The sequence below is a fragment of the Semicossyphus pulcher genome, unplaced genomic scaffold (assembly GCF_022749685.1).
Source record: "Semicossyphus pulcher isolate SPU_LCO1_2020_fin unplaced genomic scaffold, fSemPul1.0.p SCAF_9, whole genome shotgun sequence".
Classification (NCBI taxonomy): domain Eukaryota; kingdom Metazoa; phylum Chordata; class Actinopteri; order Labriformes; family Labridae; genus Semicossyphus; species Semicossyphus pulcher.
The window spans coordinates 5,404,816-5,423,248 of NW_027211770.1; the positions used below are offsets into that span (position 1 = coordinate 5,404,816).

The 18,433-nt window shown below is 46.0% G+C and overlaps 2 protein-coding genes across 2 annotated transcripts; one reads left to right on the top strand and one right to left on the bottom strand.

Moving 5' to 3' along the window:
• Window positions 1-1,851: 1,851 nt before the first annotated feature.
• Window positions 1,852-10,533, bottom strand: gprc6a (G protein-coupled receptor, class C, group 6, member A). The gene is made up of 6 exons (XM_069656210.1): window positions 9,906-10,533; window positions 6,982-7,234; window positions 4,974-5,777; window positions 4,105-4,320; window positions 3,762-3,885; window positions 1,852-3,022 (listed from the first exon to the last, which is right to left on the bottom strand). The coding sequence occupies exons 1-6, from the start codon at window positions 10,106-10,108 to the stop codon at window positions 1,905-1,907; spliced, it is 2,718 nt and encodes a 905-aa protein (XP_069512311.1). The 5' UTR covers window positions 10,109-10,533; the 3' UTR covers window positions 1,852-1,904.
• A 2,171-nt stretch (window positions 10,534-12,704) lies between these two features.
• cnih4 (cornichon family member 4) lies at window positions 12,705-15,780 on the top strand. The gene is made up of 5 exons (XM_069656108.1): window positions 12,705-12,778; window positions 13,992-14,060; window positions 14,229-14,341; window positions 14,977-15,117; window positions 15,304-15,780. The coding sequence occupies exons 1-5, from the start codon at window positions 12,710-12,712 to the stop codon at window positions 15,329-15,331; spliced, it is 420 nt and encodes a 139-aa protein (XP_069512209.1). The 5' UTR covers window positions 12,705-12,709; the 3' UTR covers window positions 15,332-15,780.
• The last annotated feature ends 2,653 nt before the right edge of the window (window positions 15,781-18,433 follow it).

Sequence of the window (18,433 nt, forward strand, 5' to 3'; positions counted from 1 at the left end):
ACTTCAGCTCTTCACAGAAGGCAGAGAAAAGAAAGTTTCTCAACCTTCTTGACTCACTGTCTTCGGACATGACTGATGCTGGATGGAAAATGCTTTTCAAATCCCCTCGAGGCTAAAGAGAATGGTTTCTAAATATGGCAACTATTCATTGGTTTTAGAGCTCAGCTACACCCACACTGGTGCCATCACTGTGACAGGACGGAGGGTGCGTAGGTGGAGTCAGCAAACACTCAGTGACAGTATCAGCCTGCAGGTTTAATCCCTGAGCTCACACTGATGTCTGCTCAATGTTTGCTGTTGTCATGTGACATAACACTTGAGATAAGAGTCCACGACTGCTTTATTATTTTACGTCCGTCTGAGCTGCAAACTTTCACGTCTGATTTAAAATCGTATTTTCATGTGGAAACTTGAAACCGGCCTTTTGCTTAAAGTCCATTGATTTCTTACTTTCTGTGCTCCGAAGGCAGCATCACATCAGCACCGACTCCAGATCATGTAACACCGAGTGTGCAAATGTTTATCTTTAGTTTTAATGAACTGTTTACTCTAAGGAGACGCACATACTTGCACAAATGCTCTCTAATCTGAGGATTAACGTGACCTGTTTCAAGTCAGCTACAAAGAGTCGTGACGGTGGAAAAATTTGAGCATTTCATAACAAGGAGAGACATGCTAACGCTAAACCTGGAGGAAACTTCTTGGATGGGCACCTGACAGGCCCTCAGTGTGTGTGTGTGTGTGTGTGTTGATTAATTAAACAATGAGAATAATGAATCTAAAGATTGCCGATAGCAGCAGACCCCTAAAAGTCGATGTCTTGAATCATCAGTGTCTCTATAGAGTCAAGTTCTCAGTTGAATCTCTGCTCTTCAGTATTTTAGCTGTGTCATTGTTCACTGAGCTGCAGGATCAACAGCATGCTGGGCTGTAAACCTTTCAAAGTCTCACAATGACTCCTCAGTGTTCATTTCCAGGGTTTGACCAGAAGCTGAGTTATCCACAGACGTGTCTCTGCTGATAAAAACACTGGATTAAGCCGTGTCAGGTTGAGATCAGGGTCTCCTGGAAGCTTTTCAGCAGGGCTTCGGGGGCTGCTAACTTTAGCCTATTGACTTGAGCTGACTGGAGTCAGCCTTCCAAGTCTGAGGCCATTGTTCTCTGTGGGATAACTGTGGATTGCGCCCTCCAGGTGTGGAGGAGTTCAGGTATCTTTTTTTGAGTGAGGGTAAAGTGGACTGTGAGATTGACAGACCGGTTGGTGCAGTATTCCGGGCATTGTCCTAAACTGTCAGAAAGAGCTGAAAAGGTTATTGATTAACCAGTCGATCTATGATCCAACCCTCACCTTGAAGATACCTAAGTCCAACATGAGTTTCCTTGACAGGATGTCTGGGCCCCTCATCCTTAGCGAGAGGCTGAGGGGCCCACACATCCAGATTTAGTAGCTCTGCTACTCCTTTGCATCCAAAGGAGTATGTTAAGTTGATCGGGCATCTTTTCAGGATCATCATGGGCACTCCCTTTGGAGGATGTTTGGGCTTGTGGGAGGGAATATCTGCTCCTCCAAGAGGAGGTTCTTGAGCAGGTGGTTGTGGAGCCAGTCTAAGGGGCAAAGATGATCAAGGGCAAGAATGTTTTTGACCCAAAGTTACATTAATATAATTAATGTGGGACTTTAACAATGAAAACTGCTCTGATGCCAGCAAGTCATCTGCTCAGCCTCCTCAGGGTGCATGACTGAATAAGAGTCGTGGTTGTTTCAAAGGTAATCCATCATAAAGGAAAATTAGCAATAAATAAAAACAAAAATGGAGACAGATGTTGTAAAATTATAAATTTATCGTGAAAACAAAATGTACAACTTTATATGAACAGTTTCAAAAAGCCCCTTTCAACTGATGTCAGATGCTGGTGCTTCTCCTGAGGCACTGCCGTCTGGATGAACACTTGTGTAAAGTGGTGCAGCTGGTCCCGTCTCCACAGTCTATCACCTGTGTAGGCTTCAGAGGATCTGATGTAGGTGAAGCGAGAGACGCAGCACTACTGATGGAGTGCAGACCGTTGGACTGTTTCTCTGTCTCTGAGCTCCCAGAAACTGACTCTGGATGTTTGTGTTTAGTGGAGAATTCGTACAGATTCTTCCTGAAAGCACTCTTGGTGTTTTGTTCCTTCTTTAAAAGGATTACATAACACTTTGGGAAGAAGTGACAGCTGAGGATGCCATAGTTGGAGATCAGGATGACCACCATCTCCACAGCCGGCAGGTACACTCCTGTCGTAGTGACGTAGATGGGAACAAAGAGCAGCCAGGAGATGAGGTAGAGGAGCATGCTGAAGGTGATGAACTTTGCCTCGTTGTAGTGCTGTGGCAGTTTGCGTCCTTTGAAGGCGCAGATAAAACACACAAAAGCCAGGAGGGCTATGTAGCCCAGCATCACCCCAAAGGCTAGGTTGGAGCCTTCATTACAGTCCTCCAGCAGAGTGGTCGGATGCCTGATGGTGGTATTAAACGGGCTTTTGAGGACCAGCCAGCATATGCATGTGGCTACCTGTAAGGCCACACAGATGCTGACGATGATGTATGGCTGGTAGAGCCTCCGCAGAACCTGCTGCAGCTCAGGGTTGAACTGGAAGGCCAGCAGGATCTGCAGGGTCTTCACCAGGATGCACGAGACACACAGAGTGAAGCTGATGCCAAACAGCACCTGTCGGGCCTTACACTGGTAACTGTTGGGCCGGCCCACAAACAGCATGGCGCTGATGTAGCTGATTACCAGAGAGAACAGGATGGCCTGGCTCAGCGGCCCCCCGGCAGCCTTCACCACAGGAGTGTCCCGCTGATGTAGAAACAGACCCGAGACCAGCAGAGTGAGGACGATGCCCAGCGCAGAGAACGTCAGGAGCACGATAGCGAAGCCGTCGTGCCAGGAGAAGAAGAGCAGGGCTTTGGGGTTGCAGCTGGAGCTGCCCTGAGAAGACCACTCTTTGTCCACGTCACAGCTCAGACACTGGTCCATATCTGCAGGGAGGCACAAGAGGACATGCAGCATCATAAAGATCTGACTGTATGCTCAGAGAACCTGCAGAGAGACGGAGAGGCAGGAAACACAAAGAGACAGAAACCTTAAAGCTATTTGGTTCAATGCAGTTATCATGAACAGGAAAGAGTAATCAGTCAGTGCTCCCTCGGCTGCCTGCTGTGGGCACTCTCTACCTGTGCTCCACTGATTTACGAAACCGTCACCCAGCAGTGGAACATGGACACATCATTCTGTGTCATCACAAAGAATCAAATGGTGATTTTTATTCAGTCAGTTTCCCCTAAAGCTCTGGATGAGGTGGAGACTGTAGAAACAGACTGCACATTAGAAGGACTCAGCCACCGGGACGTCATCCATCGGTTTATGAACCAGTCTGAAGCATCAAGTTTGGCATTTTGACGGTCCCCATTCGGTTTTCAGAAGTGACCATATTTGGACAAGAGAGTGGAGCAGCAGAGGAGCGAGCATTTACTAAGTAATCAGTTAATGCTATGCAAATTTGGTCAGCAAGGTGCATCTGTTATCCATGGATGAGATGCTAACATGATGAAGTGGTTCTTTATTGGTAAAGGGAGGAGGCGTTGTCTGCTCGACAGGACCAAGAAATCGTTTTCTTTCAGGTGTAAACACTTGTTACGTGAGTGTGACCACGATTGGGCCTGACTCACTGTGTGCATGTCAGGGACATTTACTGTGTGTAAATGGAGCGTGTCTTGCCTGTGTTGTTGGAGTAATAGTTCTCAGTACAGTTGATGCACTCATAACAGCAGGTGTGCTGACCCTCAGCTGTTTTCTTGAACTCTCCAGGGATGCAGCTACTGGAGCATTTGGAGATGATGTGCTGAGGAGAGCAGGGACAGACACGATCACAGATCATTTATGTTCATGTATTTTATCAATTACATTTTTGTTGAGTCACACTGGATGTTCTGTAAATGTAAATCCTACTTGTCAGTATGACTTCTTTGTAGGTCTGAATGTTTCCAGTAAACACAGCATCTGTGTGTGTCTATATACAAACACACACACACACACACACACACACACACTGCGGGCCTACCTTCAGGTAGTGCAGATGGTGGGTGGGGTTGCTGTTGGTGTTGGTGAAGCTGTTGTTTTGTGGGTGGTACTCAGCCACCACGTCGTTCACGTTTATGCTTCCTCTCTCTGACCTCCACATGTTCACGTCGTAGCCCAGGTTTATGTCTCCTCTGTCGTCAAACTTGTAGCTCTTTCCACGCAGTTTAAACTCCCTGCTCCACAGAGCTTTCAGCACCTGCAGCACAGCACACCTTTACTTCACCTGCTTTTCACCTTAAATAAATCCAATTAACCGGCTATTTAAAGGGACTAAAGGGGCTAAAATGTTTCACATGTTGGCAACAGCTACGTTCATACTTCCTTTAAAAACGTGCCTGAAGACACCTCTGGGTGTGCAGCCATGTTTTTCTACTCTTTAAGAGAGGTGGGCCTTGAGAACTTATCCATGTTAATGATATACATCATACAACCTGTAATCTTTCACATCAAAATGACTAAACAGATCCCAGCTAAAGAGAGAGAGCCTGAGGGGAGTGTGATATTCTGCCTTGATCCTTTTCAGTCAGAGAAACCAGGCGATGGAGGTGAGGACGGTAAAGTGGAGGGGAGGACCAGGTTTTACAGGAACTGTTGTCCCATTACAGAAAAACCATTAATCCCACAGCTCCACAGATGTAGGCAAGAGGCTGCCAATCTTCTCAGCCCTGTGTTTACTGTCAGTATACCGAGGTATCATATTTAATGAACCCATAGCTGCTTCCTGAGTCTTACCTTACCCCTAATCCTAACTGCCTGTAACCCTAAACCCTTCTTCACTCTTTAAAAAGAACACATGTGGACCTCATTAATACTAAACAACAGCAAACACACACACACACACACACATACCTCCCAGGGTTGCACAGCCCCGGCTGTGTTGCAGTCTCTGCTGATGCAGATAGACGCCACAGCCTGGGCGATGGCGCTCACAGCCATCTCCACACTGAAGACGGTGTCAGCGTGCGCATGTTCTCTGAGTTTGGTCACAGCTTCAGACACCAGCTCAGCGCCTCCAGAAGCTTTACTGGAATTTAGCTGCATGAAGAACTCTTGTATAAAGGAATTACTCCTTACAGAGTCCCGTCCAGCAGCCTCCAGCCGGCTCAGGTACTCGTTAAACGATGACAGGTCTCCACTTTTGAAGGTGAAGCCCACAACATGTCCGATGTCCTCCAGAGTTATGTTACCTTTGAAAGAGGCTGAGGTGGACCAGCTGTCACTGGCCACCCACATTCTTTTCATGGACTCTAGGCTCTGTCTCTCTCTCAGCACCTGATCCTGAAGCTCCAGGAAGAGGTTCATCATGTGGGTGGGCTTGGCAAACGACACGATCACCTGCACCTTGGGATTCTTGTAGATGGTTTCGGCGGTCTGCCTGATAGCAGAGGAGACATCCTGACTGGTTACAGACTGAGGTAGGACTGATTTGAAGGCTACACATATTCCCTTCAGAGTCGCCTGGGATACAAAGTGGTCAAGAGCCGATTGGCCATAGTTTCCATCTGTGGTAACTACTCCCACCCAGTTCCAGCCGTACATGCTGAGCAGACTCGCCATGGCAGCGGTCTGGTGCTCGTCGTTGGGGATTGTCCTCATGAAGGCAGGGAAGCGGTTCTTATCACTCAGAATCACAGCGGTGGATGAATAACTGATCTGGACAGAAGAAAGTGATCATGTTATTTAATGTGTCATTTTCTACTCAAGTGTACAAGTACATATAAATCATGAAACAACGATTATTTTTGCATCGACTTGATCCTCAGACCGTCACATTTTCCAATTGGGAATTGGTTTTCAACTTTGGTGTGTTCCCCATGGGTTAGGGTTGCTGGGGGGGAAGGACTTTCTGAAAGCACAGGGACCAACACACGTCTGATTGGTTGAGTTCTCTCTGGATTCAGAAGACTCCTTCACACATCAGCAGACTATTGCCCAGTCTTCATGGGTCTTTAGACCTTGGTTTGGAATGCAGACAACAACTCTGATTAAACAGATTCTTCTGTAATTTGAAGTTAACGCAGACTAGTGAACAGTGGTGCTGTGGAACACACGTGGTGGTTAAAATGCTAGTTCAGCGGGGATCAACCATCTCTGGTTCAGTCTCAGGACATCAGGTGCCGTGCAGCATCGCACACATTGCTCTCTGGAGTTTTTAAAATGTGTCTTGCGTGAGAACATGATATTCAAACTGAAGTGTCACAGAGGGACTTGTCACCAAGCCAGCTGCAGAAATACCAGTACACTGAAAGTCGGTCACCTGAGAGGATTCCAGCTTCTACCACGTTTAATGTTCAGTAGGCGTTTCCCGCTGTGTCGCCTTTCCTGGCTTGTGGATCATTGTCCCCCACCCCTAACATCTCTAGTGTTACATTGTCTCTTGGCATCATTGCTGATGTTGCTTTAGACCAAAGTGATGGAAGGACGGATTGATCAAATCAAAGTTCTATTTCACATTTGTACCACTCGGCTTCAGGAGCAGACTGTTTGGATACGGTATGAAAAGTTCCACATCTCAATCGATGTGCCAGGAAGAACCTTAAATCTGTCACTGCGTTCCGCATTCAGCACACACACAGGATGCCGCTGTTTATTTTACTGCTCATCTGTGCTGCCACACCTTCATACTGTCCTAGTTATTAATCCCATTCATATCATGCCAGTCATACCTGAGCAGAAAATAGATTGTGATTTTTTTTGCTGGTTTCTCGCAGCCTTACTAATTAATGTCAGCTGAGCTTTGGCTGACATTAATCAGCTGCCAATTCCAGCGTGTTCTTCTGCATCATTGTGCATCAGTCCTGGCACCTGCTCCCTCTCTGACAGTAACAAGCATGTTCCTGTTTTTCTTCGTGCCTACCTGAGGAATCATCTTCAGAGTCAGTTGCCTGGCAATGGCAATGGATGTTTCAGAGTGAGAGGCCCCTATAACTGCTATGATGGGCTGCTCCATGAAGTCTGCTGTGGCTCTCAGAGCTGTGCCAACATCGGCGCACGAGTCCAGGATCTGGTAGCCCAGAGTGATGTTAGCATCAATCAGTGGAGGGGAGTCATTCATCATCTCTATGGCGTTGATCATTGCCAGAACCTTCACCAGCCGCCTTCCTTCAAACCTGTGTGAACAGTTCAGGATCATCAAAAAACAAGTCTTTGCTATGTGGAGAACGTCTTCACTTCCAGGGCTGGTACAGCTTCAGAATAAAATCAAGTTACTGTTTAGTCTTTTCACATTTCCACCCTCTAATTATGAATTACATCATGTTTCCACATCAGTGCGTCACAAATATTTACTGTAGATGCATGAGCATGTTTTTTCTTCCCACTAGTTTAACTTAATTCTAAATGCCTCCTGTGGTAGAAAGCACAAGCCTTATCCTTCCTGTTGTAGTTAAAGCGAGCACTCTGACGTAGGCTGCTGCATCCTGCTGGCTTTATCCAGCTGACCTCAGAGTGACTGTTGGCCCTGTACAGATGCCATGAGGTTTGAGAGTGTGGTGGCGAGGGACAGTTTCGTGTTGTTAGTGTTTTTCCTGCGTCAGTACCAGTTATTGAAGGACCTGGTTGAGCCTGCAGGTGTAGCATTCTTGGGTAGGTCTTGTCTTGCAGCCGCAGGTGGTCTGTACCCTGCACTATTTTTAATTTGATACTGTAAGCTCTTTGCACTGCTCAATATCCTGCACACCTGTACAGTTTTTAATTCACCTGTTCATACACGTACATATTTTGTCTTATATGCTTTTTATATTTTTATTCTTATTGCCTGTTTTATTTTGATAAATCGTTCTGCACCAAAATCACCAAAACAAATTCCTTGTATCTGCAAACCTACTTGGCAATAAACCTGATTCTGAGGTTATGACCCGTAAGGTTGCTGGTTTGTGACAGGGGGACATGATTGGACGTCCCAGCGCCACTTGTTCAGGTTCTTGGGATTAGGGGAAATATGCTCCTGGCTCTTCCGGTGTTCCAGATTTTCCCATGTTGTCCATTGACCTGTTTTGCGTGTGAGATTGCCTTTGACAATTGTGCTGCCTCCACCTGCTGTCTTATCCCCTAAAGCACTCACCTGAGCTGGTGCTGCTCTGTGTCACGTTGGTCAACGTTGGCTCAGCCTGAAGCCTCATGAGCCTCATGATGGACTGAATGTCTGTCATGGTCATGTCTCGTACCGTCAGCATATTCTTCAGCAAGCCGGGCTATGGACAGGTCCTGGGCCTTACTGCAGAGGCAGCGTAGAAGTCAGAGCCATTCTTGATGCATGTTTGACCTCTGACCTCTCTCCAAAACTCCTCAACTTTGGAATCTTATAGATTGCCAGAGGTTAAATCAGACAATGGAGCAATACTGAAGACTATGTGAAGTATGCTCTATGTAAGCGAGGCTTCCTTTCTTTGTTGCTTACTCTGGTCTTCGTCCTTAAGGCCTGCATCGTACCTCCATCCTGAGCTCTCGACTTCACAGACAGGAGGTAGTCCGTGTAGGTGTTCTCCTCCTACCACCTTTTTGGATCCTCTGACGATCAGTTCCCTGGCCATGGTGAAGGCTTTGGGGCAGATGGTGCATCTTGTTTTAATTCTTATTTCCAGGGATTTCCAAGTAGTGGGAGGTGGTGGGGTAAAAGTGGTGGGGTAAAAGTGGTAGGGTAAAAGTGGAGGGGTAAAAGCGGATGCTGAAAATGGTTTGTGAACAGACCTGTAACTATCACAGAGACACAGAGGAGCTCCAAAGGACACAATGCAGATCGGTAATCTTGTAATCTGAGGCCATATGTTCAGGTATCCAGAGAAACCGGATATACCAGCTGTCTGCAGTGACGTGTCAGTGGACTTGTTGTGTTTTGAGTGTGTTGTCATCCTTTAAACATATTTATAGATGTAGCTGCAGAATCTGTAAGCTAGGGGTATCTTGTTTGTGTTCCCAGTGGCATCGACCAATCCCGTTTGAGCAGGTGTTTGTGGTATGCAGGAAAACGGTCCATGTGCAGAGCAAAAGACTGGAACACAGTGGCTAAAAAATATTTCCAAAAGCCATCCGCTGCCGTTGGACAACATATTCCATCCCTCAACTCTGACTCGTGTGTCTGAAGTTGCTTGTTAACCTCTGAATAAAGCGCCGGGAGGAAGAGGACGTCTCAGCCAGTCATCAGGTATCAGTCATCCCTAAATCTGATGGCTACAGTTCCCCCAAGCATCATCACACAGTCACATGAAAGAGATATAACAGTGACAGAGTCCCTCTCTTGCATAGTTCTGTATCTTTGTGCATCTATTCCGGTGTTACATAAAGCTATCATTTAAACACATTATAGATGTACCTACGAGCCTGTTCGTTGTCAGACTTCAAGATGATGTTTAAATATTTACTGCAGCTGCTCTGATTCTAATTTAAACTCTTTCATCTGGATAATAACACGGCCGTGTTCTGATGCTCTCTGTTTGCCCAGTTGTTTCAGTTCATCAACACGTCTTGTACATTTCAAAATAAAAGCCCTCTATGGTGCTTCAGTGGAAAAGTTCCTCTATTTGTTAACGAGGCGAAGCTGCACAGTTTCAGCACCAGTGAGTGACAGCTGAATGCAGTTTGGCACAGCTTCATAATATTGTTGACTTTGTTCAATTAAAGGAAATGCTCAGTCGACTTATTTGTTTTGTCGGGTGTTTAATCTGTTCTTATATCTCAGGCACAGTTCAGCTCCTGCATTAGAGCCAAGTATTCATGTGTCAGTAATACAACCACAGAGGTTCTGATGAATTCTGAGAGCATTAAAGAATAACGTCATCTCACCTGATACACGGCTGCAGGTGAGGTGCAAAGGAGCTGTTCTCTCTGTCAACATCTTCATGAAGAGGAAAGAGTCCTCCGATGATGAAGTCTCCGGGAGCTGTCGCTCTCTCCACCCTGGTCCCGTCTGCAGCAGCAGGTCCGACTTCCAGAGAGAGCAGGACAAGAGTGACGAGCAGGCGGATCACAAGACAAGCACACGCCATGCTGCTGTCCTGTCTGTCTGTCTGTCCTACCTGTCTGTCCTTTCTCCTGTCTGTCCACTCTCCTGTCTGTCTGTCCTCTCTCCTGCCTGTGTCTCTCTACTATCCTCCCTGTCTGTCCGCTCTCCTGTCTGTCCTCTCTCCTGTCTGTGTCTCTCTATTATCCTCCCTGTCTGTCCTCTCTCCTGCCTGTGTCTCTCTACTATCCTCCCTGTCTGTCCTCTCTCCTGTCTGTCTTCTCTCCTGTCTGTCTGTCCTTTCTCCTGTTTGTCCTCTCTCCTGCCTGTCTGTCCTCTCTCCTGTCTGTGTCTCTCTACTATCCTCCCTGTCTGCCCTCTCTCCTGTCTGTCTGTCTGTCTGTCTGTCCTCTCTCCTGCCTGTCTGTCTCTCTGTGCCTCCTCACCTGCAGCACACTGATACTGGCTCTGTGAAGCATCCTCAGCAGGCCACAGAAAACTCCCCGCTGCTTCCTCCTTCATAGTTTACTGTTCTCATGTTCTCCCTGAAGCCCCGCCCACGCCGTCATGACTGACAGCTGGGTGAGTCACGGTTCTGCAGAAGCAGCTTTCAGCATTTCTGTTGCTGTGCGTGTTGATGTTTGGACTCTAATATGAAATTGATTTATGACGTGCTGTAAACAAACTGCATGAACACAGTGAACAAAACAAACACACTGTGTTTGTCATCAAGTCTTTAAGGACGTTAACAACGTGTTCATGGAGACCTTATCTGCCTTCAGACTTTATAATAGTAATAGCAGATTGTTTTGCTGAACAGATGTGATATTTAATAATAAATAATCATAAGTACACATGCATAATTGATCCCAGAGTCACTGAACAAACATTCAGTCATTAGATTACAATCATGAGAAACAGAGGAGCAGAAGGATGTGCTGTATGTTTAACACACTGTGTTTGTGTGTGTGTGTCACCTGTATTAACAGAACACTTGTGTGTTACCTTGGACACAAGCATGTTCATCATTTTATTTCACTAATAATGATGTTTCCTCTCTGAAACTTGGCTTACAGTTTGTCAGAGATCATCAGGACGAGTTCCTTGTCTGCCCAAACAGAACACTGAAGTCCTGAGTTCACAATAATCAGAGGAAGTGATCGGTGTGAGCGGCAGCACAGTGTGTCAGTGTGTCTGTATATGAGCTGCACAGAGGCAGCAGAGCGACACACACACAAACACACAAACACACACACACACGTCACAGAAGCAGGCTGAACATAAACAGAACTGGTTTGGTCAAAGCGAGCTGCAGGTGACACTAAGGTTACAAACACACGAATGCTTCAATACCGTATGACTAACGATGAATGAGTGAATGAGGAGTTAATGCAGGATGCACCATGACCCCCTGCTGCTCATCAGTCACTATGACTGAATGTGATGAGTGATCAGATTATCACATAGTTTATTTCAGACTTGTGTATTTGTTCAGATCAGAAGCTGCTCTGGGAGAAACTCTGTCACATGTAAACAATAAATATAAATAAAAACATTCAAACATTAACAAACGTTTGCTTCATTCAGCATGAAACCAGCGAACATGATGAAGTCATATTTCTGTGAAAAGGACCAGTCAGGGTCAAACACTGATCATAAACTCTGCAGTGAGAGCGGCTGGTGCTCCTCCACACACAGTCCGAACAGGTGTTTAGGTGTGAGAGGGACACAGATAAAGCAGCTCTGTGTGAAACTGCACAGTCACAGACTGTGAGCACTTCTCAATGCAAATCAGTGTACCTGTACATGCAGCCAGAGGTGAGCGCTGCAGCGTCCCCTCTGTGACTGACAGCTGAGTCTTGCCAAGACCAACAAACTCAACACAGCCATGAGCTGGATGAGGAAAGTGACACACTGTGCTTCATTGTGGATTTTGTTGGTCACGTTCCTGTTTCTCTGCGTTTATTTGACTCATGTAAAGCATATGGGTCATAAAAACAACACTCCATACAACAGCCTGTGTGCTACATTTACCTGTTACCTGTAAATGCCCCCCCCCCCCGTCTGAAATTACAGTTTCAGTTATTACAGTTCAGGCTTAACATTCAAACCTTTGAGATAAAAATTTATTCCGTTTTTTACTACATTATATTGTAATGTCTGTATTTCTAGATATTATTTAAAGCTCCTGTGAGGACCTTGTCCTGTACATGTGTTATAGCGCCCCCTGTGGACAGAGCGCTGCGACTCCTCTCTTTGCTGGTCTTGTCCTGCACATGTGTAAGTCGTGTTTTGCTTTGAACAGACAGGCGTATCTCTCACTGTGACTCTATATGTGTCTGCAGCGTGCTGTTAATCGTCTGACAGCGACCTGGTGGCAGTGCTTACACACACAGTCAACGTAAATATAACTATATAGAAATAATCAATCTTCTTCCCGATGTTCTTTTTGTTAGCTCATATGGAGACGTCAGGATTAATTTAGTCTCTTTTATAACCAGATAGAAAATCATATGGCGTGTGTGGTGTATTCTTACCAGTTGCAGTACCTCTCCGCTCCGCCAGATGACAGTACTGGGCTAAAATAACTGTGAGTGACGCAGAGGATGGAGCAGTATCCGGAAGTGAAAAGAGACGGAAGAAGAAAATGGAGGCGGCAGTGTTCATCCTGTCACTGGTGGACTGCTGTGCACTGATTTTCCTCTCGGTGTACTTCGTATCCTTCTCTCGGCTGTGTTTGTTTTCTGTGGACACTATCAACCAAAGCGGCCGACAGGCCTTAAGACTTTTATAAGCTCATTTCTTAATGTGAACTGGCATATTAGCGCAGAGTAAGGTAAGCTAGCCGGTTAGCCGTCAGTGAGAGGCTCGCGTGAAGTGAGGAAGAAAAGAAGTAGCTGGTTTAAAAGCAGCGCTGTGATCAAGAAACCACAGAAAGATTAAACGTAGTAACCACAGTGAGATTAAACAGTTTTGTGTTATGTCCTCAGTCAGGGTGTGAGGGAGACTCTCCGGGCTCAGTAACTACTAGTTAGTTTGTAACTTTATCACTTTATCACATTAAAACTGGCTGAGCCTGCAACTAGTTTGGGCGTTAACTGATAACTAAAGCAAACAGCAGTTCAACGGTCGTAGTTAGATTATGACTCGTTAATGTGCGCATAATTAGCTTTATTGCAGGTATGAAGCACTGTAAGCTTCACAGACAGAAACATATTATTTATATACATATGATTTGCATCTACGGGGGCACGTGTTACTATTCAGATGTTACTCAGAGTTATATTGTAAATGATCTTCATGATTGAACTGCTTGAGTAATTATTAATGTTATAAGCAGACTTAAGTTTGAGCTGACAGCTGGTGGCGCAGGTCACACGTATCTGTAGCTTGTGTTTCTGTTCATGATGCTGTGGCTAAATATGAGACTGTTTAATGTTGCCTTGTGATTAAACTTCACTAAGTAGCGATGATCTTATAAAGTCATTCTAACCAATATAACCACATAAACACTGAAAACTACTGTGTCCTTTGTGTTCCTGGCTTATTAACAAAAGGGACTTACAGTATGATTTTATTTATATTTATTCACCATTCATAAAGAGCCAGGTTACAACGTGCTTTCCATTAAGATAAAAACATTAGGAGACATGATCAACATGTTTCTCTGGTCTCCCATAAATATGACAAGTTCTCTGTGAACTTTCTAAACTGTCGGACTGAGAGAAGCAGTCTGTAGATACATTCTGCTGCCTGATGGACTTGATCTGTCATTGTGTGTAAAGATAAGGTCTATTCTTCTGCCTTTGTCCTCCATTCACTTATATAGGAGTGTCACAGTCAGTTGTGTTAAAGTCACGTTCGATGGTTCAGTCGATTGGAGCTGATAAAAGAAGATGGTGTGTGTGTGTCCTTCACTCTGAGCTCAGATCATCACTCTGTCTGACCTGGAGTGTGATTACATCAACGCCCGAGCCTGCTGCTCCAAACTCAACAAAGTGAGTCACTGTAGTCTGTAGGCTGTGAGAGGAGTTTTTTATTAATGATGGCAGCTTTATTAGTAATGACTGAGGCTGACGCTCGTGTCAGTTAGCTTAGCTCTGATGGTGACAAGTGTCTCACAGTTGTCACCTGGTTCTGTGTGTTTCTGTGTGTCTGTGTGTCAGTGGGTGATTCCAGAGATGATCGGTCAGTGTCTCTCCACCATGCTGATGTTGGTCTCCATGCACTGGTTCATCTTCCTGCTCAACCTGCCTGTAGCAGCCTGGAACATTTATAGGTGAGCTTTGGGAGAATAACTTCTACGGTGGGATTCAGCTCATAAAGTTTTCTTCTCTAATATCCCTGGGTGACTTAGACCAGCCAGCATTAACACCATGTGCCCCGGAGCACCACCTGGTGGGCCATGGAGGTAGTGCTGCTGCAAAATGGTTAGACTAAAATATGAATACATATGTTTTTTTTGTAATTTATAAAGGTAGTTATTTTTATATGTAAACCCAGGAAAGTGCTTGAGAGCCCGGTGAGGAAATATGATCCAGAAAACATCAAACTTACATGATCAAAGGTGTTAACACCATCGAAGCTCCACAGACACTGAAAACCCAAAGCCACCGCGCAGTGTTGGGCTCAGCTCAGTCAAGTTTTCCTCCCTCATTAGACATGACATCCCTCAGCATGTTCTCAGTCAGACGGTTTGACAGCCTGTATTCACACCTCTGACAGGTGATGTTTTGTCTCAGTGAGCAGGACCTCCTCTCAGTGATGTTTTATGCACTAGGTAACCAAAAGAGAGAGACCTTCACATCTCTCAACTGAAACGTGACAAAATAGACACATGACATGAGCTCTAGTCCTCTTCCTGTCCCTGCGGCAGAGACTCACCTGGTTCACGCCCCTCTGGTTGTCCTGCAGGTACGTGAAGGTTCCCATGGGAAACATGGGCGTGTTTGACCCCACTGAGATCCACAACCGGGGTCAGCTCAAGTCCCACATGAAGGAGGCCATGATCAAACTGGGCTACCACCTGCTCTGCTTCTTTATTTACCTGTACAGGTGAGCACACCTGCATGCACACACAGACACAGACACAGACACAGACACACACACACACACACGCGCACGCACGCACGCACGCACGCGCACACACACACACACACACACACACACACACACACACACACACACACACACACACGTAAACTGTGACTCCTTTAATAACACACACCTCTGTCCTTTCAGCATGATCCTGGCTCTGATCAACGACTGAAGACCCCCAGCAGGCTGTCTGACCCCCCGCCATGAGTCAGGACTGATACCCTCCCTCAGTGTGACCCCCCCCAGCCCCCCCAGCCCCACCCCCACACCACACACATCCTGTCAAAGCAGCAGCTCTCCTCTCTGAGGTCACTCTGTCAATCTGTCGGCGCAATCAGAGTTTTACTGACACTAAGGTTAATATTTAACCATAAAACACTTCAGGACCATCATCACACCGAGACCTCACACACACACACACACACACACACACACACACATACACATAGTGCGGTGTGTGTGTGTGTGTGTGTGTGTGTGTGTGAGAGAGAGGGTCACACTGAGGGAGGGTATCAGTCCTGACTCATTTATACATGTAACACACACACACACACACACACACACACACACACACACACACACACACACACACACACACACACACACACACACACTCACTCATCTCATCTCAAACACACACACACACTCATGTCACATGACCTGGTGGTGAAGCATGTGTAAACAGTCTGTAGTGTTGTCTGGATGAGTACATGATGTTGGAGATAGCATGCTAGCTAGCGGTAGCTTCAGGGCTAGAATGTTTACCGTCACCTGGATGCACAGTCAGTGGCTCCGCCTCCTCCTCTCTCATTGGCTGTTTTGATGTAATGATCCAGATGTAAAATCTATTGTGTTGTTGATCATGTGTTGTTCTAACACATGATCACAACATCAGTACCAAGCTCTCAGACCAGATTCTCCCCTGTCGTTATTACCCCTTACTACCCCCCCATGAGTCCTGAAGCTGTCTGCTTCCCGGACATCAGCCTCTGTAGGGTCTGTGTTTGTGTCTAATGACACTCTCAGACAGGAAGTCTCTCTCTAAGTACTCCATGTTTGTAGTTCTGTGCAGGACCAGCGTTCCCCCCCCCCCCCCCCGAGAGCAGCCTGAGGCCTTCAAGGACCAGACTCTACTGTGTGTTAGTTAGTGTAGTCACACCTGACCATCACCTGGTCAGTGAGCGGGAGGCAGTCGGGCTCTCTGATATGCTGTTCAGTCGTCTTTTTTTACTGTGCCTTTTCTTCTTTGTGTTACTTTGGTGTTGTTTGCATTCTGCCGTCAAATCTTAGTCGCAATCCAAACTCTCCAGTAAGTGTAAAAATGAGAGCGCAGACAGAACGGGCTGTTTGGGGCCATGCAGAGGCTTCACATGTGCAGATTACTGATCCGGTAAAATGATGTAAATAGACTTTTTCTATGTTGATTTTGCACCGATATGACTGCAAAGGTCCTCAGGAGGCTGCTGCCTGTAGTTTATAGAGCAGCAGGTGCTTTACAATACCAACACATCCAAAGTGATTGAAACAGAACAAGAAGAAATCAGAACATGTAGAAGAAGTGTGAAGAGGAGACGTAAACTGAGGCAGTGTGTTCAGTTGATCTGCTGACCCAACGATTCACTTCATCTCCTCTGTGTCACTGTCTGTGCTGCTGCTGCTGCTGGTCCTCAAGGTTTACTCATACTCGCTATATCTCCTTCAGTCCTCTGACCTCTTACCTCTGACAGGGTGTCAGGAGCTTCAGGAACATGTTTGTGTGCGATGACATCAGAAGTTTTTGACGGAACTGAAGTGTGAAGAAAACTCTGTTGTTGTGACGACAGCAGAGATCACTGAGTCTTTGTGCACACACACTCTGCAGACACACACACACACAGAGGCAGATGTATGTATGTGTGTGTGTGTTCATTGAGTATTTGGCCATATAACAGTTGCTCTGTCGTTGTGGACAGACATGAATCTGTGTGTAAGTCATGCTTAACTTTTATGTAAGAACAAACCTGCACTGATGTTGTGTTTACTGACTGTGTGTGTGTTCACTCCTGTGTGTGTGCAGACAGATAATCATTTGTTCATCCTGCTGTCAATCAGGCCTTCACTGAGCCACACATCTCTACGTTCACTCCACTGTCTGTGTTTTTGTTTTGAGGGAGATTTAATGTTTCATAAATAAAAATGGAAGACAAGGTCTGTGTCTTTATCTGTGATTCTTAATGAGCAGGTGGGAACTAAACTCCTGTCTCCTCCCTGTGTTTATGTTGTCAAATCAACTTTGTTTGTTATTCAACTATGTTAACTTTTAATTTTTACAGACGACAGAGCAGATACAGATGCTTGATGCTTGCTTATATACACTGAACAAAAACGCTTTTGTTTTTGCTCCCATTTTTCATGAGCTGAACTCAAAGATCTAAGACTTTTTCTATGAACACAAAAGGCCTATTTCTCTCAAATATTGTTCACAAATTTGTCTAAATCTGTGTTAGTGAGCACTTCCCCTTTGCAGAGATAATCCATCCACCTCACAGGTGTGGCATATCAAGATGCTGATTAGACAGCATGATTATTGCAAAGGTGTGCCTTAGGCTGGCCACAATAAAAGGCCACTCTAAAATGTGCAGATTTATCACACAGCACAATGCCACAGATGTCACAAGTTTTGAGGGAGCGTGCAATTGGCATGCTGACTGCAGGAATGTCCACCAGAGCTGTTGCCCGTGAAATGAATGTTCATTTCTCTACCATAAGCCGTCTCCAAAGGCGTTTCAGAGAATTTGGCAGTACATCCAACCAGCCTCACAACCTCAGACCACGTGTAACCACACCAGCCCAGGACCTCCACATCCAGCATCTTCACCTCCAAGATCGTCTGAGACCAGCCACCCAGACAGCTGCTGCAACAATCGGTTTGCATAACCAAAGAACTTCTGCACAAACTGTCAGAAAGCGTCTCAGGGAAGCTCATCTGCATGCTCGTCGTCCTCATCAGGGTCTCGACCTGACTGCAGTTCGTCGCCGTAACCGACTTGAGTGGGCAAATGCTCCCATTCGATGGTGTCTGGCACTTTGGAGAGGTGTTCTCTTCACGGATGAATCCCGGTTTTCACTGTACAGGGCAGATGGCAGACAGCGTGTATGGCCTCATGTGGGTGAGCGGTTTGCTGATGTCAGCGTTGTGAATCGAGGGGCCCATGGTGGCGGTGGGGTTATGTTATGGGCAGGCGTATGTTATGGACAACGAACACAGGTGCATTTTATTGATGGCATTTTGAAT

Excerpts from the sequence above, each read along its gene's own strand:
- gprc6a (XM_069656210.1), bottom strand. The coding sequence starts at position 10,108 with ATGGCGTGTGCTTGTCTTGTGATCCGCCTGCTCGTCACTCTTGTCCTG. Across the intron at positions 7,235-9,905 it reads CACCTGCAGCCGTGTATCAG|GTTTGAAGGAAGGCGGCTGG; the intron begins GTGAGATGACGT and ends CTGTTCACACAG. Across the intron at positions 3,886-4,104 it reads ACCATCTGCACTACCTGAAG|CACATCATCTCCAAATGCTC; the intron begins GTAGGCCCGCAG and ends TGCTCTCCTCAG.
- cnih4 (XM_069656108.1), top strand. The coding sequence starts at position 12,710 with ATGGAGGCGGCAGTGTTCATCCTGTCACTGGTGGACTGCTGTGCACTG. Across the intron at positions 12,779-13,991 it reads TTTTCCTCTCGGTGTACTTC|ATCATCACTCTGTCTGACCT; the intron begins GTATCCTTCTCT and ends CTCTGAGCTCAG. Across the intron at positions 15,118-15,303 it reads TTCTTTATTTACCTGTACAG|CATGATCCTGGCTCTGATCA; the intron begins GTGAGCACACCT and ends CTGTCCTTTCAG.